Below are 23846 nucleotides of genomic sequence, written 5' to 3'. Positions count from 1 at the left end.
AAAGCTATACCCCATAACAATATCTCAATTAACCAATCAAAACAAAAAACGAAAACAATCAAAAATAAACTGCACCACAACCATCTAAACCTTCCCAACGTAATACACCCACCTTAACACTGTATTCTTGAGTTAGATTTAGGATAGAAAGTAAAAGAAAAGGAAAGAAGAAATGAAAAAAGGGCATTCTTAAGTTTTTTTCTTACAAGAAAGGAAATGATTGGATTGGAAGAGTTTGTCTCTTTTTAATGCCAAATTTTCCAGCCAAATTGGTCCGATTCCAAAGGAAAGTTTTATAGTTTCTGTAAAATGATTAGTTTATCCTCCATTTCTAAACGATTATTTCAATTTATGAACGGTTTGTCTTCTATGTCAAAACAATTAAAGTACTGAAACTCTGCAAAGTAACTGCTATCTAATATCCATGGTGACATGGTGCATATCATAATTTTTTTAAAACTTTTTTCTCCCATGTAACACCACTACAATTCATTATATATGTCATGTCTTACGTTTTGATTTCTGCATATATTCATTGAGCGATTATAAAGGGTATAATTGTACATTTATAATTTAATTCCTTTTTTTTTTTAATTATCTTTTAAACTCAAGAATGTCTTTTATATATATATATTTTTTCATCTTTTCCTTTCTTATCCTATCATTCTTTTTCTTTACATTTCAAACTCGAGAATACAAGAGTTCCACACTATTACCTATCAAATTTTGTAATGAACTACATCGACAATTTTGGAGTAAAAACCCTACACCATGTACATGTAACAACCTTTGCTAACACTCTCATCGCAAGTTACCATCCTTTTTTTAAATCACACTTAATAAAAGATCATTTGTATTTGTATACAAAACTATACTACGGAGTATTATTTAGGTTAATTTTGCTTTTACCATCCTGTTTTCACCGAATAATATTATTATATGTCCCCGAGCGAATCAGGTTACCCTTGTACCCTTTTTCTTAACCTGATTTCTCTGCTCTTTCTCTAGTCTGCTGCTGTTGTTTCACAAACCCTTTTATCGTTCTCCACAGGTATGATTAGTACTTTTTGTTTATTGTATCTCAAATTTAAATCCAAATAAAATAATGATGAACCATTAATTAGTAAGGAAATCACCAGTCGCACTTCATTAATTTCTTTTTCTCGTGGCCACACTCTTGACTTGATTTATTAAACCTCCGAAAACAACAAAAGTTACTACTCGATACTAGTACAAAACCCTAGCCTTCCTCTTTCTTTCTCAGACTTTTTTTTTTTTTTTTTTCTTTTTTCGCTCCGATATGTACGGGTAGGTATTATGTATTCAGATTATTTATCCCTTAAGAATTGTTATTAGATTTGCTTTTATATTGATGTCATTTTGTTCTTATCATCATCCAAAATCTGTTTTAATATATATATATATTGGATTGTAAGTTGATGCTTTTTTTATTGTATTGTTTAATGCTTTATTATCAAAGTTATTGACTCGGATAAGATTTTCTTTATAGGATGAAGCCAGATGATGCAGGGCAGGTGAATTTTCGTTTTGCATTTTTGTATTTCAGTTTGATGTTTGTTTATCTGGTTTAGGGGTCCGAGTCGTCGAGCTCGAATAACTTTGTATTGAGGAGTACTAATTTTATTTTGTTCATCTGTTTTTTGTATGTAGATTGATAAGTGGCTTGAGTATGCCACTATCTTTTCTTCTGGTTCTGAGTTTGAGGGGGCCTGTAAGTTCGTTGATGGGTATTTGCTGCACCGCACTTTCTTGGTCGGTCATACTTTTTCGGCCGCAGACATTGCTGTATGTTCATATCTTGCAGGTTAATCCTTTCTCTTATTGCCTAATGATTTTGTAAGAGGTAGAGGGTGGCAAAACTGGGGCCGGGTACGAAGAATATATTTATTGAATCAAAATCTGTTATATCATTTGTGGTTACAAGAAAATTGAATCAAACTTTTTTTTATGAAAAACATTTTCAACCTATTTTACATGTTTCAGTGTGTTAAACATAACGTGAATCGGCCGAGTCATTAGTATGTTTGTTGAAATTTGCACCACTTGCGTTTTGTATATTTTTTGGAATAGTAAATGACTAAATGATGAAGTTTCTGTCCTCAGGGAGTGGTAAGAGATGGGAAAGTTTAATGAAGTCAAAGAAGTACCAAAACTTGGTTCGGTTTTATAATATGATATCCACAGATCATGCTGCCATCTTAAATGAGGCAACAGCGACATTTACAAAGAAGAAGGACTCAGGAAAGCCCATATCTTTGAGGCCGAAAGAAGTTGAGCAACAAGGGGTGAATAACAGCAAAAAAATTGTGAAAGAGAGTGGGAAAGTTTCAAGCCGACCTGAAGTAGACCTTCCTGATGCAGAGATGGGAAAAGTTTGCTTGCGATTTGCACCCGAACCAAGTGGTTATCTTCACATCGGGCATGCAAAGGCGGCGTTGATGAATCAGTATTTTGCTCAGCGTTACAACGGGAAAGTGATTATTCGCTTTGATGATACAAATCCTGCTAAGGAGAGCAATGAGTTTGTTGATAATCTTTTGATAGATATCAAGACTTTGGGTATCAATTATGAAACGGTTACATATACTTCTGATTACTTTCTGCAGCTCATGGAAATGGCAGTAAAGCTTATCAAAGAAGGAAAGGCCTATGTTGATGATACTCCACGTGAAGAAATGAAGAAAGAAAGAATGGACGGAATTGAGTCCAAGTGTAGAAATAATTGTGTTGATGAAAACATTAAATTGTGGAAGGAAATGATTGCTGGTTCTGAAAGGGGTCTGCAATGCTGTTTGAGAGGGAAGTTGGACATGCAAGACCCAAATAAGTCACTTCGTGATCCTGTATACTACCGTTGCAATCCAATTCCACATCATAGAATCGGGTCAAAGTACAAAATATATCCGACTTATGATTTTGCATGCCCATTTGTTGATTCTATTGAAGGTATTACCCATGCACTTAGATCGAGTGAGTATCATGACCGAAATGCTCAGTATTACCGGATTCAAGAGGATATGGGGCTTAGAAAGGTTCTTATATATGAATTCAGCCGATTAAATATGGTTTATACACTTCTTAGCAAACGGAAGCTGCTATGGTTTGTTCAGAATGGAAAGGTTGATGGGTGGGATGATGCTCGTTTTCCAACTGTTCAAGGAATTGTACGAAGAGGTTTACAAGTTGAGGCATTGATTCAGTTTATACTTGAACAGGTAATCTTCTATGCACCCATCCTTGAAAATATACTTTCTATCTGAGGGTACCAATTTTGTTAATATACGTGTCTTTTATTGCTGTTAAAGTAGGTTACGTTACAGAGGTCAAAGTGGTTAGAATTTCTATGGGTTGGGTTGATCTACAAACCTTTTTTTTTTCGGCCTGTTTCTAAGTAATTTGGGCGGTTGTGCATATTAAAAATTCACTTTGGGCTACTTTTGATCTAATGTGACTCGTTCCCTTTTAGGCTAAGTTTTATAAACACAACCCAGCTTAAAATGCCACTTCAAATTTCTGCTGAAATTTTCTGAAACTTCCAGTTTAAGTCAAGGTTGGTCAAGTATCTGAAATTACATTTTCTAGATGTTTGCATTTCTCATAATCCTTATGTTCGTAACTCTAGATCTATCTAATATGGGGCGTTGCAACCACTTAAGTACTCCTACTGCATAGTCAGTTTTACAACATTGGAGCTTATGCTTTTGTATATACTTTTGTGTAGGGGGCATCAAAAAATCTTAATCTTATGGAATGGGATAAACTCTGGAATATCAATAAGAAAATTATTGACCCTGTTTGTCCCAGACATACTGCAATAGTTGAAGATCGTGTCTTGTTGACCCTGTTGGATGGGCCTGAAAAACCATTTGTTCGTGTCATTCCGAAGCATAAGAAATATGAGGGTGCTGGGGAGAAGGCTACTACTTTTACAAAGACGATATGGATAGAACAAGTGGATGCTAAAGCCATATCACCTAATGAAGAAGTTACATTAATGGACTGGGGAAATGCAATTATTAAAGAGGTTAAAAAGGGCTCAGATGGAAACGTCACGGAACTAATTGGGGTTCTGCATCTTGAAGGATCTGTGAAGACCACGAAACTGAAACTTACATGGTTACCTGACATTCAAGAACTTGTTCCACTAACTCTAGTTGAGTTCGATTACCTGATCAGTAAAAAGAAGGTATATTTGGTCTTTCATTTCGTTATATAGGTTTTTATGTCAACATCTGCTAGATAACATCCAACTTTGTGTTCCGTGGCGGATAAATAAATTAATTTTATTGGGGGCCTTTGAGCGCCGAGGGGGTTACAATATTACATAACGATATAAAGTTGGTCATTTCTGTACGTGTAAAAACGGGTCGGTTAGAGTTGACTTGAAAAAATGTTGAATTTTTCTTTGACTCTTTAAAAAGTGTTTTTTCATTTACTTTGCTGGTTCGTTTTCTATGGTTATCATGTACTAACGCTCTCAAGGTTGTGCATGTTAAACATTCCAAGGCTATTGCTCTATAAGAGAAAAGGTATACGTGTATTGACATCATATTTGTACATCCAAATAGGGGTTTTGGGGCTTGAACACGATCAACTAGATTTCTGTTTTAAAAGAAGTTCGTTAGATGAACCTACTCTCAAAATCATTTTAGAGTCTTGTAATTTATTTAGTCTGAGACTTAATCCATTGTTTCATGTTTGGTTGAGAGTAGATTTGAATTAAACTCGATTTGAAAACAAAAAAGCAGCTAAAACAGAACTATTATTGATTGATCTGAATATATTTAATATGTTTTTAAGTAGAAACGTTATGTATACATCTGATGGATATGAAATGTGTCATGTGGGTGTGGGAAAAGTAAGAAAAGGAAATATAAGGGATCCCTCATCGGCCAGGACATGAACTTTCCAAGTTTCAACTGTCCTATCGTATATATCACTATGTACATATCATAGCTCGAGTGCTTGACAATGTTGGCTATAAAGATAAAGGTAAACCACATGGTTTTCTATCTTTTTTAAGCTGATAAACTATTGGTTTTTGAAGCAAGGGCTTTTTTAGTCTAAAGCCTAAAACATCAGTTTAGTAGATCTATAATAGCTGTAAGATTAGATTTTTGGCCTTAGGGCCATTCCCCCTAGCGGGTCCTGAATAGATCCGTCCCTGTTTCTGTTAAAAGGTACAAGTCATCTAGTTTAGCCATGTCTTGGAATGATTATTCACCTTCATTTGTTGGAGGTGGCAAAACCAATACGTTGGGTAATGGCTCAATGCAGGTTTCGTCAAACGATTATTTTCTTATAAACAGGTCTGATCAGGTCTGTTTGGGTTCATCTGTAACATATTGTCCAATCTATCAATAAATAGTGAGTATGTCTAATATGACCACAAAAGCTCTATCATTGTATTTATTAAATTAGTTCATAACATGATGCTCTAAAAATATGATCTGTAGGACTTTTGACCCCTTTGACCTGTTTTCTTTTCAACCTTTATTTGATTCGACTTTGTGTGTATGTTAAAGATATAGTTAGGACTTCTGGGACTTAAGGGCTAATTGATATTTCATACTTTGGAATTGGGGCAACCAATTATGGTTATGTACAGATAGATTTATGACATTAGGCTGCTAGGAAAAGTCATGCATGATTTAGTCGCATTTTGGTTTATTACTATTCATAGTAGGCAACAGTTCTTTGCTTGTGCAAGTTATCTACCGTAAACTGATGGCAGTCATTGTAATGGGAAAAGTTGATGCATGCAACTGGTTTAGTCTGTACTTATGGAACATACCTGTTCATTCTCACCTCCTTACTTGATTTGTTCTGATATAGTTTTGAGATACATCGATGTGATTTAAATGGCATGAAATGTATTTTATGACCTTATACCCGTTGTTACTTTCAGCTTTAATTATGTGAAAACTTGTAGAAACATATAGCAGTTAAACACATCATAATTATGTCAGTACGGCCAATACACTACTTTTTGTGTATGCTGTTAACGAGAAGCTGTGTTTGGGTTTCTGATTGTTTGATGGTACAGCTGGAGGAAGATGAGGACTTCATCGATGTGCTGAACCCAGATACTAAGAAAGAGATTGCAGCAGTTGGGGATTCAAATATGAGAAATTTGAAGCGAGGAGACATACTTCAGCTAGAGAGGAAGGGCTACTTCAGAGTTGATGTTCCCTTCATCAGACCTGGCAAACAGATTGTTCTTTACGCCATTCCAGATGGCAGGCAGGCTGCAACTAAGTAAACCAACTTCCATTAAATCTATAATTTGAAACCTTTTCATGTGATAGCCTCTTTTGGTTGGTTGTTATCCAACACATTTACTGTACACTTGCGATGAAAAGATTTTGGAATTAGTTCTGATTGTCATGCTATTCTACTGGTTAGCCTTTACTCCTTTAGTATGTTGCAATTGATTCTTCTGTGTTTACTTGCGATATTATATTGGTTATGTATTGGTAATGGTCTCGTAATCACCATTGGAACTAACGTTGACCTTGAGTTGAAGCAAGGCTATGTAGGTCACTAAGGCGTCTACTCAACATGATCTAGTCCTTTCGAAGCCTGTAAAATTAGAATTGTGACATCAGCGAGGGAGAGACGTTAAGTGTGTGATTAGGTCACATCTTGTCATATGAACTGTGAAGGACATAAAGTAGTGACGCAACTTTTGATCTTTCGAAGCCTGTGAAATTAGAATTGTGACATCAGCGAGGGAGAGACGTATAGTGTGTGATTGGGTCACATCTTATCATATGAACTGTGAAGGACATAAAGTAGTGACGCAACTTTTGAGTAACAAAGACGAATGAAATGAGTCACTTTAATTGGCCGAGTTGCTAGGCTAACTATACTTATATACCGCAATGGAATGAAACTGTAAAAGGATGTGTTTTGTTCGAGAGATGGGAATGACGGTCATGCATAGAAGTAAAAAGAAAAAAATAAAAAAATATAGGACTTTCGAAACTTCTCCACACAAATGGGTTGATTTTGAGTAGGTTATGTATTATATGTAAAACATTCAACATTTAATTTAGCAAAATTTATACTGTATAATTTATACTAGCATAGTACCTATACAACCTAATATAATTAAAAAATATTTTTCGTTAGTGTACACATGCCTTAATTTTATTACTAACTTAAGATATATTTTCACAATTAAATGAAATATAATATATACTCTTTGTTAGAAAATAAAAAATGAATCTTGTACTCGTATTATTTAGGGTAAATTTAATCATAGTAAAAAGATACAGTTTAAAATATATTCTTCTTTTGTAACCTGAAAAATGACAACAATATCTAGAAGTTGTGGCGGTGTTATTTAGACGACGTCTTATCAGCACTTTTAAATTGACACATCTTATTCAATGATTTGATAAACACATATTTATAATAAATAAATAATCAAATTTAAATAAAATGACTATAAATAAAAAATTTAAATGAAAAAAATAATAATTACATTAACAATAATACTCGTAATTATTTAAATAAAAATTATTAATAATAAACGTTTTATTAAAAAATAATACTTAAGGGATTGGTCTATTTGTTTCCCATGTTATTACTCAAAGGTTAGAACTGTAAATTTGTAGTTTTTAGGGGTTTTAAACGTATTTTCAAAATCAAATAGGTTTAAATCACCACTTCTCTCCACCGGTCCCTTCTTCTACGGCTGTTCACGGCGGCGATCCATTCATTAATTCCAAAACTCAAAGGTTAGTTAAAGATGAAGTTTATGTTTCAATTCTTAGAAGGCTAAATAAATAAAAAAGTTATGTGGGTGTTTGGATTTAGCTTATTTTATGGAGGCTTTTATCTTAGATGTTGATTAATAATAAGAATAATTAAGATTATAAAGCCCGAAAAAAGAAAAATAAGACCTTATTTGCCTTAGATGTTGATTAATAATACGAGTAATTAAAGAAATATGTTTAGTGATACCCATTTGCTTGCATGGTTAGTTTTGGAAGTTGTAGCTTTAAGCCTTGTTTGACCACAGAATACAATGGAGGCACAGATTCAAGATGAACATTCATCGAGTCCAGCGGTTAAAGCAACTCTTCGCCTAGGATCAGAAACACATTCTATCGAAGCTCGCAAGGGGATTCTCTCTGAGCGATTGGCTTTTGTGAAAGGAGAAAGTATGAGCATATTAAAGGAATTCATTACCAAGCATAACGTTCCAAATGATGTTCCAGATGAAATGTTATCTGAAGATGACGATGATAGCGAGGGGATCACTGTCAAGCCAAAGAAGGTTAGAAGAGAGAATAATTAGTTATTTTGTATTTCGATTCCCTAGAATTTCTGTCAGGTTGTTTGAAGAGGTTTTGTTGGCTTAGATACATTACATTGTACAATTGCAACATTTCAAAAAACATGAATAACTGCTTGTTTATTGTTTGCTTTTGGAATTGAAACTGGGCATATGTTCTGTGTAAGAAGATAGTGACTGACAATAGCTCATGAATTCCCAAATTAATGAAGCTCATTCATTCGTAGGGTTACTGGGCTTGTCGAAAATATCTTTATGTGGAAGTACAAGTGTATAACAGTAGCATCTTCATATAGAAAATTTACCCCTTCAGATACAAAATTTCCAGGTGTTGTCAACCTGTAAGCTTTTTTCTATCTTCTAATGAATTTACCACTTCAGATTGCAAGTTCCATTTGTTGATATTTAAGAATGAACCAAGTATAATGGTATAAAGAAATACAGCTTTGATTTCTTAAAACGGCCAGTTTACAGTATTGCAACAAGACATTTTGCCAAATTTTCCATATGGGTATATATCAATGTGTGTATGCAGATTCAAGATTATGTATATTTCATTAATAAAACTTGCATTACAATATACATGCATCATGTTTGCTATTCTTGCAATATTTGGTTTCTATCAACCTCTGTTTGCGTAGTCTATATATACACACTTGCAAATGCCTTCACTTTTTTTACTGACGTATTGTACTCTCCACTGCTTCAATATAGCTATACATCTATATCGTGAGATATCATATATCCATCCTAAATCAGTCTACATAGACTCTATGCTGCTGGCTTCTGTCATTCTCTGAAACTCAGGATATAAAATATACGTCAGTTACAATGCCATGTGCAATGCAGGCTGCAAGTTTGCATCCAGGAACGTAAAACAAACCTGATGACGACGTGTGATGCTGTTATAGATGGCATTAACTGACCGCATGATTATGTACATAGGGAGTAATATCCCAGTAGCTCTCAAAAGTAACAGCTGCAAATTAAAGTGAAGTATAAACAGATTAGAGTACCTTGTTAGTTAATTAAAGATTTAGGATTAATGGGTCATCGGTTCTTACTGTCAAGAGGGAAAACGGGTAATCCCCTGTCCCTCCTATCAACACTGCACAGGAATGTCTCGCCAGTAGAAAAATGGTAAGCTGCATGTTCCAATTGCCAATATTTGTTCAGTTAGTGATAAAAAAAAATTAGAGTGGGTTTCATCACATGTAGAGGTCAGGTGGGCATAGTTCATATGATGAATAGTTTGCACATTTGATATAGAGTGAGTTAACATGTCATGTAGGTAACATGATAAATTAACATGTTTCCCCGGTTATGGGTTATTTTGACCTCATTTATAAAATTGCCTGCACGTGTGATGTTGGAAATATGCGTCATGTTCAAAACACTTTCCGAGCAAGATGACTACACAAATTGGTAAACCTATTAGTTAATTAGAATATGTAGCTAATGACAGAGACAACGCTTTTGTGTTTTTGGCAATGAAGGGTCTAAGAACTTGTCACAAATGACTGAATGAGTGGCCTTCTTAAAACTTCTTTTTATAACCTTCAAAGCTCGGATACCCCAACAGGTTTGTATCAAGTTTCTTATGTTGTTGCAATTTTGATACATGCCTAATTCCTGTGAGACTATTTCAGCCCAATTCTTCACATCTGTGCCCTTATGTAACTGTAGAAACACTCCACTCTCTAATGGTAAAACACTAAGGCGGAATACGTTAATGAGACGCATTAGAGTGGCTATGGCTGTAGGTCTAACCAATACCAGTTATAGTCAGTGCAGAGTTAGAGTTATGTGAGTTTTACTTTTCATTATTGTGCTTTAGTCTCTAACTGCGAACTTTTATCCTTTCAGGTTTCACAAAAGCCTAACTATTTATCGAGTAGAAAATGATGGATGTTCCTAAGAGGAGTGCCTAAAAGTAGACCTAACAAAGGCATCAAGACACGTGACAAGATTGAAGTGAAAATGAGGGAGCAATATAGACTAAATTTTGTATCATACATTGTATGACTTAGACATAATTTTGGTCAGGAATTTTTAACGTACATTATATACATATCAATGTATCATTACTCTATTGAGTAAAGAAATGAGACGTACAGTGAGGCACAAAAATCTGCATACAGAAGCACTTGTATCAGCTGCAGATGAACACTCTTGATCATATTCAGTTTCAAGCAAGTTTTCTTCTTGTTCTATTATGGCAGCATTATTAAGCTCTCTTTCAGGCACTTCCAAGCTTACTCTGTCATTGTTATAACAATAATAATATATAGTTGTATACTTAACACATGTTACTAATCAAATTCAAACAAAATTTTGAAGAAAAATTGGAAGGAGAATTACTGATGGATAAGTTTTATAGGTGATGAGTAGCCAGGTTCAAAGTTCTGCAACATGACAAACATGTGTGTCATTTTCACTTAGCATATGTGGTTTTTCTTCCTTAAATTAAATTTTAAAATATAAACTATTAGATATATAATATATTAAAAGGATAAGGACAATATAAAGAATAAGATAAGAAGAGTGTTATGGAACTTAAAGTCGATAATGAATATGAATAATGTTTGGAGATAAGAATAAGAATATACATATATGCCTTGGCACCCTATTTTCTGGTTATGGTGGCCCCTTGTTATTTCCAAGTTAACTAATATCTACCTTTTGTCTCTATAAACAAAATAAAAATAGAATCCTTTTATTTCAGTTGCATATAATCATTTCTAGCCATATTACGTGTGTTTTCAAATGGCAGTTTCTAATGACATCACATGAAATTCGACACACTGATTTTTCATAATCAGTAATTTCTAGTGCATATGAATTCTGTTTTTTAAGAGATACTATAAAAATTATTGCATCATAGAGATTCTTTTCAATAACCAAGTTCAACTTTCATGAAAAAAAAAAACATTTAGTGATCATATACTCATAAAAAAAAAACCAAACCTGAAGACAAATTTCACAAGTTGTATTCCCTTTTTCCTCGCACCATCTTTGTATGCAATCTCTATGAGCAAACTGATTATCAACCAATATATATCATCATCATCATACAACTTATATATGTATAGAAAAAAAGAAAAAGGAAAAGAAGAGTAATATATATTATATATGGACCTTAACAGTCCCAGAACAAGAACAAGGAGCTTCTAAATTTCTAGCACTTTCAAACTCTGCTTCATGACATATTCTACAACATATAATTTCTGATGATGATGATATTGATGCATATAACATATAATCATCATCATATTCTACAAACAGTTTCACTTCTTCCATCTTTTTTCTTTTTTTTTTTTTTTCTATCTTTGTGTGTGCTTGAAAATTTATTTTGTTAGTAGTCTTTAAGTGGTCATTTTGTGACTTTAAAAGGAAGAGGATGATCATGATCATTATTCAAATATCCACCAAGGTACCAAAAATACCCTTATTAAATGAGGATTTTAGACTTTTAGACTAAGCCCAATCAAAATTGGGTTTTAAGTTGACCGTTGTTTGCCCAAAATAGAGGGTTGACCCATTCCACGTCATATGTCCACCCATCAAATATGTAAGATATGGTCCTAACTCCAAAGAGTTGAAATTGGCAAACCAAATCATACCCTGACCCGATTAAACGGGGACGGGACCGGTTATGTACAACCCAATCTTATGTCATATAACTAGGTAATGGAAAATATTTTTCATCCCTCGTTTGAATCGAGCGCACCCTTAATTCCTCTATATGTTCTGATTGTTTTATACAAGTTCTTGAAGTATAAGCTTTTTATATACACTTAAGTTAATTTAGACAAACTTCTAATAAAAGAAGATAATCATCTAAGAAGATACTTGTTTATGCATGACACTGTTGCTATATCTATTTTTTTGTTTCTGTTTCATAATTTAATTTCCATAAAACGTACACCACTTGCTAATATATATGATAAGTACAATGCCACTTGCTAATGTTGATCTTTTTTGTATGGATTTAAACCAATCCACATATTTATGATCTCGTTCAAATAGTGAAATCGATCACATGTTGCTTTCTCATGTAAGATAATCATATATTTGTTCAAATTAAAAGATAATTATTGTCTTAAAAATACTGATCAATAGAGAGGACCGTTCCCTAGATTTTATGGGCAATAAATATAAAATATGCAATTTGTATAAATTTTTTTTTGTAAATATATAACTTCAATAGTACAAAAGAAAATGTCATAAAACATACCTTTTCAAATTATAAAATGTCATAAAACATACTAATAGCATGACAAATTGAATATTCACGCTAATCCAAAACCAAGATACTTGAGTGAATGAAAAGCTTTTAATTGTTTTTTGAAATAAGTACAGGGCGTGTATGTAGCTGTAAAACTCACATATTGAAAATATATCACATTTTCACATTACGTCCCATAGCTCAAATAATGGCTGATTTATTATTTTATTATTTCTTATATACAAGTAATAGAAATGTGGAATGAATTTTGGGCCTTATTGAATATGGGCCTTATTCTTCTGCATATGTTGAACATGATAAGCTCACGCCCTGTCAATCGATTATAGATCAACTGGTACGTCACTGTCATGTTCAAATCTTGTCACAAGCAAGTAGACAACCGTATCTTGTGATCCATGTGTGAGTCACTAGACATGATTTCTATGCAGCGCGTCTTCTGGATATCAAGACGGTACATGAAACCAGAAAGCTCCCAACCATTAAAATTTTTTTTTTTATTGATCAAGTGCAATGTATAATAATTCTGTAATAATTAAAGGGTTATTGTTAAATCAATCCTTTAATATATCTTTTTTTTCCCTTATCAATCACATTAGTTTTTTACGTCTCCTTAAAAAAAAGCTTTTTTGTAAAAGAAATTACTCAAAAATTAATTTGCGTTGCTCAACACCTCAACAAACGGGTAAGTAGGTAAACGGATGACTTTTTCTCTATACTGACTATCCGTAAATGTCGGGTACACAGTATGCAGCTTAACCAAAATATCCCATAACCCTAAACCCTTTTTAAACCATTTGCCATACACCTCCAAGATAGATTTTAAACTAAGACCTTTGTGAAAAACTTATTGTTAACACTTAACACGCGTTTGATAAAAGGGTAGGACAGCTGGAAAGGAGTAAAAGACAATGAAATGCAACTGGCCCATATATATCAAATCTCAAGATCAACTAATTGGGCCCATTTGAGGTTTGAGGAGAACATTGAGACAGACCCATTAGGCCTCTCATTATAAGGCGTCGACATGGCGTCGGACGCGCAGGAAGTGTCGGACGTTAGTAGCACCGGCGGCGTCTAGCCGGGTCTGGTGCTACTGTGTTCGGTTTTAGACGCGTGAGAAGAAGCAGCGTGGGGCCCGAAGTAAAAATAACAATTTTTTAATCTAACATTTTGAATACAACGGCTACTTTTGCAAATAATTATTTTTGGAGTGGGTTAGAAGTGGGAGTTATAAGGAGGAGGTATTGTTGGTATGTCTAAAAGTGATGAATAGTGTTAGAAGTGGGTTGTTATAAGTATAGGCTTTAAGGCGACAATAGACAACAAACAATTTACAATTATAAATTTTAAGACCTTTTAATCACATGTTATACATATGTGATTAAATTTCATATATGTTAAATTTAATATCTTTACGTAATACCCGTAAAATAATGTGAAATTATACGAGTATTAAGTTAGTGATATACGTATGTACTAAAGAAAATTATGAATAATGTTAGAGTTTCGTGTTTAAAATCGAATGAATTCTGAGGTATAATTGAATGAAACTCGTATTTATTAATCTTGTGTTACCCTTCTGTACACACTCATGAGTCTGATAATTTTTTATTTATTTATTTTACCAACAGAAATAATTCGTTTTGTTTTACCCTCTAATAACGCGTATTGAAATCTAGTGTTACACATCCCTCTTCTCGGTGTGGAGCGATATACGAGAAATAGATGCTTAGCTTGAAATGTCCGATAACGGCGCTGAAGTAGTGAATCTATCGGCACCATAGCTGTATCATACAACTTTGGACCTAACGGCCGGCCCAGTAACCTTTCGGAATGGGGGATCCCCGTTGGTAACAACCACGGTAGTAGTTGCGGAACTACTGGGCCGGGAGAGGACAACCTCTTGTTCCTGATGTCAAGTGTTGTAATACGTTGTCTGATGTCAAAAATAGTTAAAATCGTAAGCTACAAATTGTGGATTAGTTAAAATGTAAATGGGTCGTAACAGTGGGTTGAAATAGGATGACTTCGTTCTTGTCAAACCAAAATTATATATATGTAAACTTTCAAAAAATTAATCCATAATGAAAAGGTATGGGCTGAGCTTGTATTGATATAAACTTTGTTATCACCTAATGTAAAGATAGTTCGTTTCCAAAAACATCAATCGAAAGATAATTATTACAAAAATAAAAAGAAACGATTTTAAGCTGTCATATCAATGCCATAACAGTGAATTTGACACCATATGTCCATATTCACAAATGGTATATTTTTGTGTAAAGATATTTTGAAAAAAATTCTTTAGAAAACTGAAAAAGCAATATTGCAAGTTTAGTAAAATCATTGTTTTATAGAGTATTAGGATTTTAGATACAAGCTAGAAAAACTAGGTAGCTGGTGTAGTGGTTATGCAACAAATCCACTACTTTTTTTTTCTTTCTAAATTATCATTAACCACATATGAAGCAGTTTAACCAACATTATAATTCGTCTCATCAATCTAGCTAGGTTCACTTTGTAATCCGGCCCAAATCTTGTTTCACTTGTGTTTGAATTCAATCATGTTACAGGATCACCAAAAAGTGGTCGTCAAACATACAAAGACTAAGGCCAAGTCCCCATTGTTGTCGTCATACACCGGTGTTGTTCCTTTGATTGCTCAAATGAGTCCAAGAAGAAATGCCAAGAAAAAGGTACTGGGGTTAGAGGAAAAGTCACAGGAGATGTGGAAAAGGGAGTTTTTCATCAAGGACAAGGGTGTCGTGTCTAAGATTCGTCATTGGTTTCTTTGATTAGTCGTGCATCGATTATCCATTGTCTGTTTGTGTGGGTATTACGCATGTGTTTGTGTGTGTTTGGAAGTGCTTAAAGTATGAATAAATGAACAAGTGAAGATATCCAAATGGTAATTTAATATTGATCTAGTAGTTCCAATTTGTTTCAAGTAAATGGTTGTGTACACGCACAATAAAACTGAAACATTTGATGATCATCATTTTGCATGATGTGACCTTGTCATCGTGCATCAAATTTCTCTTTCACTTGATTTAAACGTTTGCAAGTGAGATTGTTTTTGTTGACGACTTGTTTAGTCGTTTACTAGTTTAATGTTAGTTAAAAGTTTACTAGTTTGATGTTAGTTAAAGGATTCTGATTTTAAATAAAACAATTTTATTATATATTTCATGTTTGCAGAAAAAAAAAAAAGATATAAAATCGATAGTTTTGTTAGGGAAAATCATGAGACCCGTCTAAAATGACCATTTTCTACATGAAATATGCAAAAGATTGCCCATCCCAAACTTTATAATTGTTTACAGGACAATTATTATAATCTTGAAAAAGAGTAGGTTAGACAAATGTATCTAAAGTCCCTCATGTATTGTAGTGTACCAAATTGGCAAATTATGGTAATTCCTTATACTTTGTGTTGCATATTGTGCTTTTTTCAGTATTGGGCACATTCAAGTTGATAGGGTATTTGTGCGGATCATAGCTATGAATTGTTCAGGTCCTTGGTTGAATGAACTTGGATGGTTTGATTTCTAATATATATGAAGTCATCCCTATCAAAGAGAGCAAGTCTTTAACTAAGATTTAATCATCCTAACCGAGATATACATATGACTGTTTCCAAACACTTCCAGAAACCAACTTTGTGTAAATAGTTAGAACTTGAGATGTCTAACCACAGGAATAATTTGGTGGTGGGTTTCCACTTGCTAAATTAATTGGATTATTGATGATGCTCAAAAACGTGTAGTTGGATACAAAATTCAGGTAGCCTCATTTTTACTCAGCGTAGAAAGTACAAAATTTATATTTCAAATTTTACAGAACAGAGGTTGCTGAAAAAAGGTGTAACCTAGAAGAGGATCTGCATCCTGGTACAGGATGCTTAATAGAACAGAACTACTTTGGAAAATGAAGAAAAATCTATGGGCCACCCAACCTAAATAATGAATCTATAGCAGCCTCCTGATTTTACAATTGGAAGTAAGAACTATTATACATGTATTCTAACCAAGAATGGCTTTAATCTTGCTCTTCTGATCATCTGTTAGTGATGTAGGGAAAAGGACTTCAAAAGTAACATATAGGTCACCCTTCTTATTGCTAAAATGCAACGGCATCCCTTCACCTTTGAACTTCCTCACCTCCTTTGGTTTAGTAATTCCCTGGATTATCAAACAGCATAGGTTATAAACAAGCAACAAAAAAATTCTATCTTTTTTTAAGTCTCTTTGGCGATATTTATTTCTTCAATAATAAAGTGCTCACCTTTGTGCCAATATCCACTTGATGTTCATCAAGGTGTGTAATTTTCTTCTCAAAACCAACTAGTGCTTGCGACTGGAAAATTTCATCAATGCAAACACGTAAGCCATCGACTAGATCATTTATCGATTCATAACAAAGCTACCAGTGTCTTTTACGTTGACATCAAAATGGATCCATATTCCATATCATGTCAGAGAGAAGAGAAAAATTACCAAGGTTATTGTTGCAGTAGTATGAAGGTTATTGCCTTCTCTCCTAAACTTGTCATGTGGTGCTGTACGAATGCGGAACTGCACAAATATTTAAGATTTAGTACCAACAATAGATTATGTTTCCGAAGGTTTTACTAGAAGTCTATAACATTAAGACATATCAATAATAATAATTTTTGTAAAAAGTAACCTTAAGATCTCCAGCTTCACCATCTATAATTGGTTCACCCTCCTCATAAAACACCACTTCCTGATACAATTTATAGCCGCAAGTCTTTTTTAGTAAGATGGTACATAATCACAAATTATGAAGCAGCAACATAACATGAAGCCATTAATAGCTTACTTGTCCGTCTTGCATTCCTTTCTCAATATCGACAGTAATAAAGTTGCCTTCCCTTTCATACTTAACATTAGGGCACTGCTCACAGACCTGAACAACATAATGAGCATATGTATAGGTTAGTGTATCAAATTAGTTTATAAAATCATGTGACAATTGCCACCCATAAGACAAAGATAAGGATCTTCATAGGATGAATGCATATGACATTATACCTGCTCTGTCATCTGTTGGAACATCCCCGGGCCAATTTGCCTGTGATAAACCTCATTCCGACAGTTGCATTGTCGTTTTCCTGGAGCAGGTTTTAAAACGTTTTTCTCCCTCCAGACCTGATAACATTCATCAATGATGCAGTAAAACACAGTAAAAAGAAAAGAAAAATAATCAGCATGCCATACCGATATGCAAAATATCTCCAGATAAATAGTGTATATTAAGAGTAATATAAAACAAGGTGTAAAGAAGTGACTGCTTCTAGTAGCATGCACCCAATTTTAAACTCCACAGTTTATATGGCTGAGTATGAGGGGCAATTTTGTCAATCTATGACTTTTCCTACCTTTAATGACCCTCCCATGTACAGATCCTCCAGTGTTGCATCCAAGTCAACAATGACATCATCACCTTTTGCCACTCTCTCTTCCTCTTCTTGTTGGCCCCCACCACCAAAAAACCTGCAAAACACTTCAAGTAGTCAATACATGCACCCGGACACACCCAAAAAGTGTGATTCAAGACTACAAACGGGTAAATGCATAATGCAAAATGAAAAAGAAAGCTATATAAATGTGAAATCAGCTACTGTTATATCTTTTACAGAGCTGGTCAGCTGCAAAAGCAGCAGATGTCGTAACTGAAGAAATGTAGAATAAATGAAGTTAAAGAATTCTGCAAAGAAATTGTATAAGATGCATGTCCTAAATGACTTATTCGCCACCAACAAATTTGTAGCAACCATCTTACGAAAATTAAAAAGTACTTTAAGTAAGCATACATAAATAAAGTCTAGAAAGTAAGAGCCTGTTTACTTTCGACTTAATGGAATTAATAATTCAGTACTTAATACTTCAGCCACTTTTAGCGTTTCTTTTTTATACTTAATAATTCATTCGACTTAATAGATGATGGTTGGTTTTTAGAGCCTCCCCCTTGTTTTACCAATTTTACCCCCACTTTCTATCCAAGCTTCTCCACCACACCCATGATCATTATCACCTATACAGTTACTCATAAATTGGCGCCACTTTTACCTTCTATATATTTACCATTACAATCCAAATTATACAGTTGCTCCCTTCATCACAAAACAGGTACCTTTTCTTATTTCAAAGTAATATATTTATATCCAATAATTTGAAACAAAAAAAATAAAAAAAAGAATCCAGATCATTCATACATGTATTATGTAAGTCATGTAATATACGGTAGCGTAGCAGTTAATATATCAATTTTTTAATGATCAATAATAAAGCAATAATTAAGTAAAGTTCCTGATTTAATATATGGGGGTAAACTTGTAATTTACATTATTCAGAATGTTCATTCAGCATAAAAAGGAAACACCAATTTTTTATTAATTACTTAATCAATTCAGACATTCTTAATACATTCAGCCACTTAATACACTCAGTACTTGATGGAAAAAAAAAAAGAAACAGGCCCTAAGTTTCCTTAAAGAAGGAATTTTATACTGCAAACATCATAGGAGCAGCATTTCTTTGCGTATTCCAATTAGAGCGATGCTCAGAAGTAGAATCAGTAAAATAAAGGTTTAAAAATTTCTCCCGGAAGAACTGCTATATGATAGTGTTTTCCTTAAGCAGTTCAGCCAAAAAATCATATATTATAACGACAATAACAAGTACTACCATGTATACCACAATAATTGTTCAAAAGAAACATAGTTAGTTCTTAAGACGCGTTTGTTTCACAGAATTTGATGGAATCTGATGGAATTGGAATTGGAATTGATTACCATTCCTTAGTGCATTTAGTTGTTCAAAGAATGAGGAATCTCATTCCGTAGGAATGTAAACATTCAATCATTTGATGGAATCTCCATTCCTTGGGGATGGAGGATTCCTTCCGTCACTTGAATTCTCAAAAAATCAAAAACATTCCATTCCAATTCCTTCGAAAGATTCCATTCCTTCAAAAAACATAATGTGAACCAAACGCGCCCGATTCTAAGAGATAGTTACAGTGGACTATGGTATCTATCATAGAAAGACTACAATAGATAATATCTCAAAAAATTGGCCTGATGTAAGCCTAATAATCAGGTTGATCTAAAAGCCAACAAATCAACTTAAACCCATAGTGAAAGTTATTAATAGCCCGCAACCCAAACTTGGTTCAGACATCTAATCCACCATTTGGAACAAGATGTCACAACCTCTAAATGAACCCGAAATTAATATTAATATCCCATATATAAATGCATAAACTCGGCCACCACTCCCTGCCATTAGTGAGTTGTGACCTCTCAAACCTAAAGTAGCACAAATGTGAAATAACTACTAGATCAACTTATAACCCTAGTGGAAGTCACCGGTATCCAGTCGACTATAAAATAAATAGGGCTCACAGTCACTTCTAATTCACAGGTAGGTGAGGAAAGAATGAAAAATGTCACAATAGGCAAAGTAGAGTTGGTAAATGTACATCAGAGGATTTGAAATTCAGGGAACATAGTAATTACAAATTTCGTTTCTTTGTAATCCAAAACCTATTGCACGGATAATCAAATACACGTAACAGGAATTTGTGTAACAATGTTCTCGGGTGATACTATATTATTAATGCTTTGAATATCGTTCCAAATAGGGGTGTAAACGAGCCGGGCCGAGCTTGAATACTGCCAAGCTCGAGCTTGAATTCGTTTTAGAAGCTCGGGCTCGAGCTCGATCAAACCTTATTGTTTATGCTCGAGCTCGGCTCGCGATGTTTTAAAAAAGCTCAAGCTCGACTAGAGCTCGGCTCGTTTGTCAAAAAAACTCTATAAGTTCGAGCTCGGGCTCAAGCTCGGTAAGTTAACTAAGCTCGACTATCAAAAGTTCATGAAAAAAGCTCGTTAGTCTATAATATATTAACTAATATGCATATATATTATTATATTGTATATAAAAGCTCGTTTAGCCTCGCGAGCTTATTCGAGTTATGTATTCGAAGTTCGAGCTCGAGCTCGATTAGTAAACGAGTCAATAGTTAAGCTCGAATTCGACTCGAGCTCGTTTAGGCTCGGCTCAAAACGAGCTTTTTCCGAATCGAATTCGAATAATTCACGAGCAGGATTGACTCATTTACACCCCTAGTTCCAAATTTATATTAGCATAAACTCGCACATCCATACCACTAATTTACCTTTGTCTCATTTAAAACTTAAACCAACAACCTTTTGGTCATTGGGCTACCTTCAAACCGCATAGGTCAGAGGCTCTTGCCATAAAGTTGACTATTTATGATTCAACATCGTACTAGCATAGAGATTTCTGCACAAATTTTGATCCATTTGACGGTTTGCTTTATGTAAAGATGCTAGGTCTGTTAATCGGATCAGTTAATCTATAATACTGTCTATATAGTACCATATACTTGTTAAGTGGATAAGTGGATTTTCTGAGTATGCATAATTCAACGAGTAATAACATAAAAATGTTACTGCATTAACAATCTACCTGTACTACAACCATTAAAGACCAAAAGAACTTTATTTAACACTAGCCAATAACCATTGTAAATGTTAAAAGCCTAGATCCTCACTAAAAGTGGTCAAATAAGGTAAAAGTAATATAAAGAAAACCAATTTAATGGTTCCTTACAGAGTCTTGGCGAATAAAGTTAAAGCCCTATGGAAACTCATCTAGCATGGTCTACAAGATACAATGTGTTTTGAAAGAATGCATCCACTATCTATAAGTTCATTTAATATATGGCTTAACATCAACCAACAAATCTTAATAGAGCAAGTCTAGATGAGTTAAGTGAAGTCTATGCAGGTTCCATTTGAGAACTTATTTGTTTACAAAGTATAATTTCGAGACCTATAACAAGCCAGAATTTAAACTAATGCAAACATATAAATATATACACTACCAACTTATATAAATAATATATCTTCAGCCTAAATGCAAAATCTTACGATTTAAATATGTCGTTGATATCCATCCCTCCGCCTCCTCCGCCACCAGCAGCATGCTGTTTAAGCCCATCTTCACCATACCGATCGTAAATACTCCTTTTCTCACTATTTGACAACACTTCATAAGCTACACACACAAAACATCAAATTTCACTTCCACTGATAATATTAAGTATCCAAAACACAAGTCACAAAAAGCTAGTAGTGCATAAACAAAACATATACCGTTGTTAATCTCGGCGAATTTTAAGTTAGCATCTTCGTTTCCTTGATTCTTATCAGGATGATATTTCAACGCCAGCTTTCTATACGACCGTTTAATCTGTTCATCTGACGCACCTTTCGGAACTTGTAATATATCATAATAACTTTTGCTGTAATTAATCAATTATAAACACATTATTAACCACAAATTGTAAACACATACATATACATATAGTGATATACATATATACACACACATATAGATATAGAATCATAAATGTATATTGAGAAATAACACACTAACTTAAAAATCGCTAATAATAACCATACATCAAATCCAAATTGTGAATCACGTTTGTGCAGCAATAAAGTAGCATTTCATATCAAAAAAATAGGTTTTCAAATCGGAAAAGCACTGGCAATATATAATTATACATATATATATATATACATATTTATATAATATAATCAAAGCGGAATTTGCCTTCTCACAAACATAGCAATGAGTAACTATAACTAATCACAAATATATAACAGAATAATTGAATGTATAGTAAAAAGAAGAAAACTTACGCAGCAGTAGCGATAAGTAAAAGTGAAAAATAAATTAAAACGAAGAATCTCGATCTGTAATGCGCCATTTACAGATCTATCTACGTTTCCGATTCACGAATCGGAGGAGGCGAGTTAACACGGAAATGATGGATCAAATACAAGTTTTAGGATCAAAATCTCGATTCCCGGCAAATACAGAGTTAAAAGTAATAGTAGAAGATTTATAAATTTATATATATATTTATTTATATTTTATTTTTTTCTTATGTTGTTGAATTGGAAAGTTTGGTTCTTTGTTTGCTACGTGGAAATGGTATAATCTAGCCAATGAAAGAGAGGTTACACTTGTTTGGACCAATAGACTGATGACAGGTGGTAACGCCTTATGCACGGCAGGAAGCCCAAACGGAGGAGGGTTGACTTTGCAGTAGGTTGACTGACTATGGATTATGGAATAAGGTTAGGCCCAACTTTAGTACAAATTGATAGCCCATTGCACTATCTCCACATAGCATGCTCAAAAAATCATCATCATTTACACAAAACAATTTTTTTTTTTTTTGGCTAGTTACATAGTTATATTGACGATTATTAAAATTGATATTAAATTAATTGTGAATATATTTTTAAGATGACAACATATAAAAATATATATGCATCATACTTACATTCGATTAGTTGAAGTGTTGAATGTCTTTAGTGGCTGAATGCATTAAGAATGTCTGTATGCATTAAGTAAAATATAAGTATTTGACGGTTATTTTTGTTTATTAAGCTGAAAAAGAAACATGAAACTTAACTGAATAATTAAGTTCTTAACTATTAAGTTTATTAAGTAAAAAAGAAACGGGAACTAACTGTTGTAACGTTGAAATAAAAATAAATATAACTAGATATTATTATTGAAGCAAAACAACTTCAGTTTGCTTGATGGGTTGAGGTGCTTGAGCATGTTGGCACCTGCATTGGAGGTGACCTAATTGCATTTAAATATCATTTTTTTCCCCGTTAGTTAAGAATGATGGCTTATCTAATTTTTCTTTTTCTGTAGTAATACAAAATAAACATTACAAACGAATACTTGTGGCATGTGATGTAAATATAGAAAATAGGTAAAGTGTCGTCGGATACAGAAATTCATAATGTAATTATAAATTATTCGTGAAATACACGATGTGTTAATAATATACGAGCAAACAGAAGAAACCAACCTTATCCATTGAAAAAAAAAAACTGTTTTAAAACAATAAAGTAGATGAAAGATATCGAAAATGAGACAATCAAATTCAAACGAACAAGCCATTTGGACTAATCGCCCAAAAAAATATTTTTAGTTGTTGCGACTTGAAAGTATGTACTAAATATATTGGTTGAATAAATCAAGTTTTTGGGCCCCTAAATAAAGGGAGGCCGTATGCTGCAGAGCCTTATTTGGTCTCCTCTGGGCCTGTATTATCTACTACTACTGTTGTATTAGTTGCTTTAAGAAGGCTTTTTACATGTGAGTGGGGGGCCTAGAAGTTTTCTTA

The 23846-nt window shown here is 33.7% G+C and overlaps 4 protein-coding genes across 5 annotated transcripts; 2 read left to right on the top strand and 2 right to left on the bottom strand.

The window, feature by feature from the left end:
- Window positions 1-966: 966 nt before the first annotated feature.
- On the top strand, window positions 967-6469 carry LOC122581315 (glutamate--tRNA ligase, cytoplasmic). Its single transcript, XM_043753526.1, has 6 exons — window positions 967-1051; window positions 1511-1535; window positions 1672-1825; window positions 2125-3236; window positions 3743-4207; window positions 6068-6469. The coding sequence occupies exons 2-6, from the start codon at window positions 1512-1514 to the stop codon at window positions 6281-6283; spliced, it is 1971 nt and encodes a 656-aa protein (XP_043609461.1). The 5' UTR covers window positions 967-1051; window position 1511; the 3' UTR covers window positions 6284-6469.
- A 1186-nt stretch (window positions 6470-7655) lies between these two features.
- On the top strand, window positions 7656-10539 carry LOC122582428. 2 transcript variants are annotated; one of them, XM_043754816.1, is made up of 4 exons: window positions 7656-7766; window positions 8051-8308; window positions 8554-8667; window positions 10193-10539. In XM_043754816.1, exons 2-3 carry the CDS (start codon window positions 8057-8059, stop codon window positions 8620-8622), a joined length of 321 nt encoding a protein of 106 aa, XP_043610751.1. In that variant the 5' UTR covers window positions 7656-7766; window positions 8051-8056; the 3' UTR covers window positions 8623-8667; window positions 10193-10539. The 2 variants fall into 2 exon arrangements, with proteins under 2 accessions (XP_043610751.1, XP_043610752.1); XM_043754817.1 differs by lacking the exon at window positions 8554-8667.
- On the bottom strand, window positions 8855-11676 carry LOC122582427 (E3 ubiquitin-protein ligase MARCHF8-like). Its single transcript, XM_043754815.1, has 7 exons — window positions 11465-11676; window positions 11294-11365; window positions 10688-10731; window positions 10442-10586; window positions 9391-9471; window positions 9210-9305; window positions 8855-9122 (listed from the first exon to the last, which is right to left on the bottom strand). The coding sequence occupies exons 1-7, from the start codon at window positions 11624-11626 to the stop codon at window positions 9087-9089; spliced, it is 636 nt and encodes a 211-aa protein (XP_043610750.1). The 5' UTR covers window positions 11627-11676; the 3' UTR covers window positions 8855-9086.
- Window positions 11677-16341: 4665 nt separating this feature from the next.
- LOC122581625 (dnaJ protein ERDJ3B) lies at window positions 16342-22575 on the bottom strand. Its single transcript, XM_043753868.1, has 10 exons — window positions 22336-22575; window positions 21784-21932; window positions 21559-21685; window positions 17977-18091; window positions 17630-17746; window positions 17418-17504; window positions 17262-17321; window positions 17072-17149; window positions 16860-16931; window positions 16342-16756 (listed from the first exon to the last, which is right to left on the bottom strand). The coding sequence occupies exons 1-10, from the start codon at window positions 22401-22403 to the stop codon at window positions 16598-16600; spliced, it is 1032 nt and encodes a 343-aa protein (XP_043609803.1). The 5' UTR covers window positions 22404-22575; the 3' UTR covers window positions 16342-16597.
- Between the last annotated feature and the right edge of the window lie 1271 nt (window positions 22576-23846).

This window comes from Erigeron canadensis, chromosome 9, assembly GCF_010389155.1.
Source record: "Erigeron canadensis isolate Cc75 chromosome 9, C_canadensis_v1, whole genome shotgun sequence".
In the NCBI taxonomy this organism is placed as follows: Eukaryota; Viridiplantae; Streptophyta; class Magnoliopsida; order Asterales; family Asteraceae; genus Erigeron; species Erigeron canadensis.
Note: the sequence above shows the minus strand (reverse complement) of the source record. Positions and strands in the feature narration are given on the sequence as shown.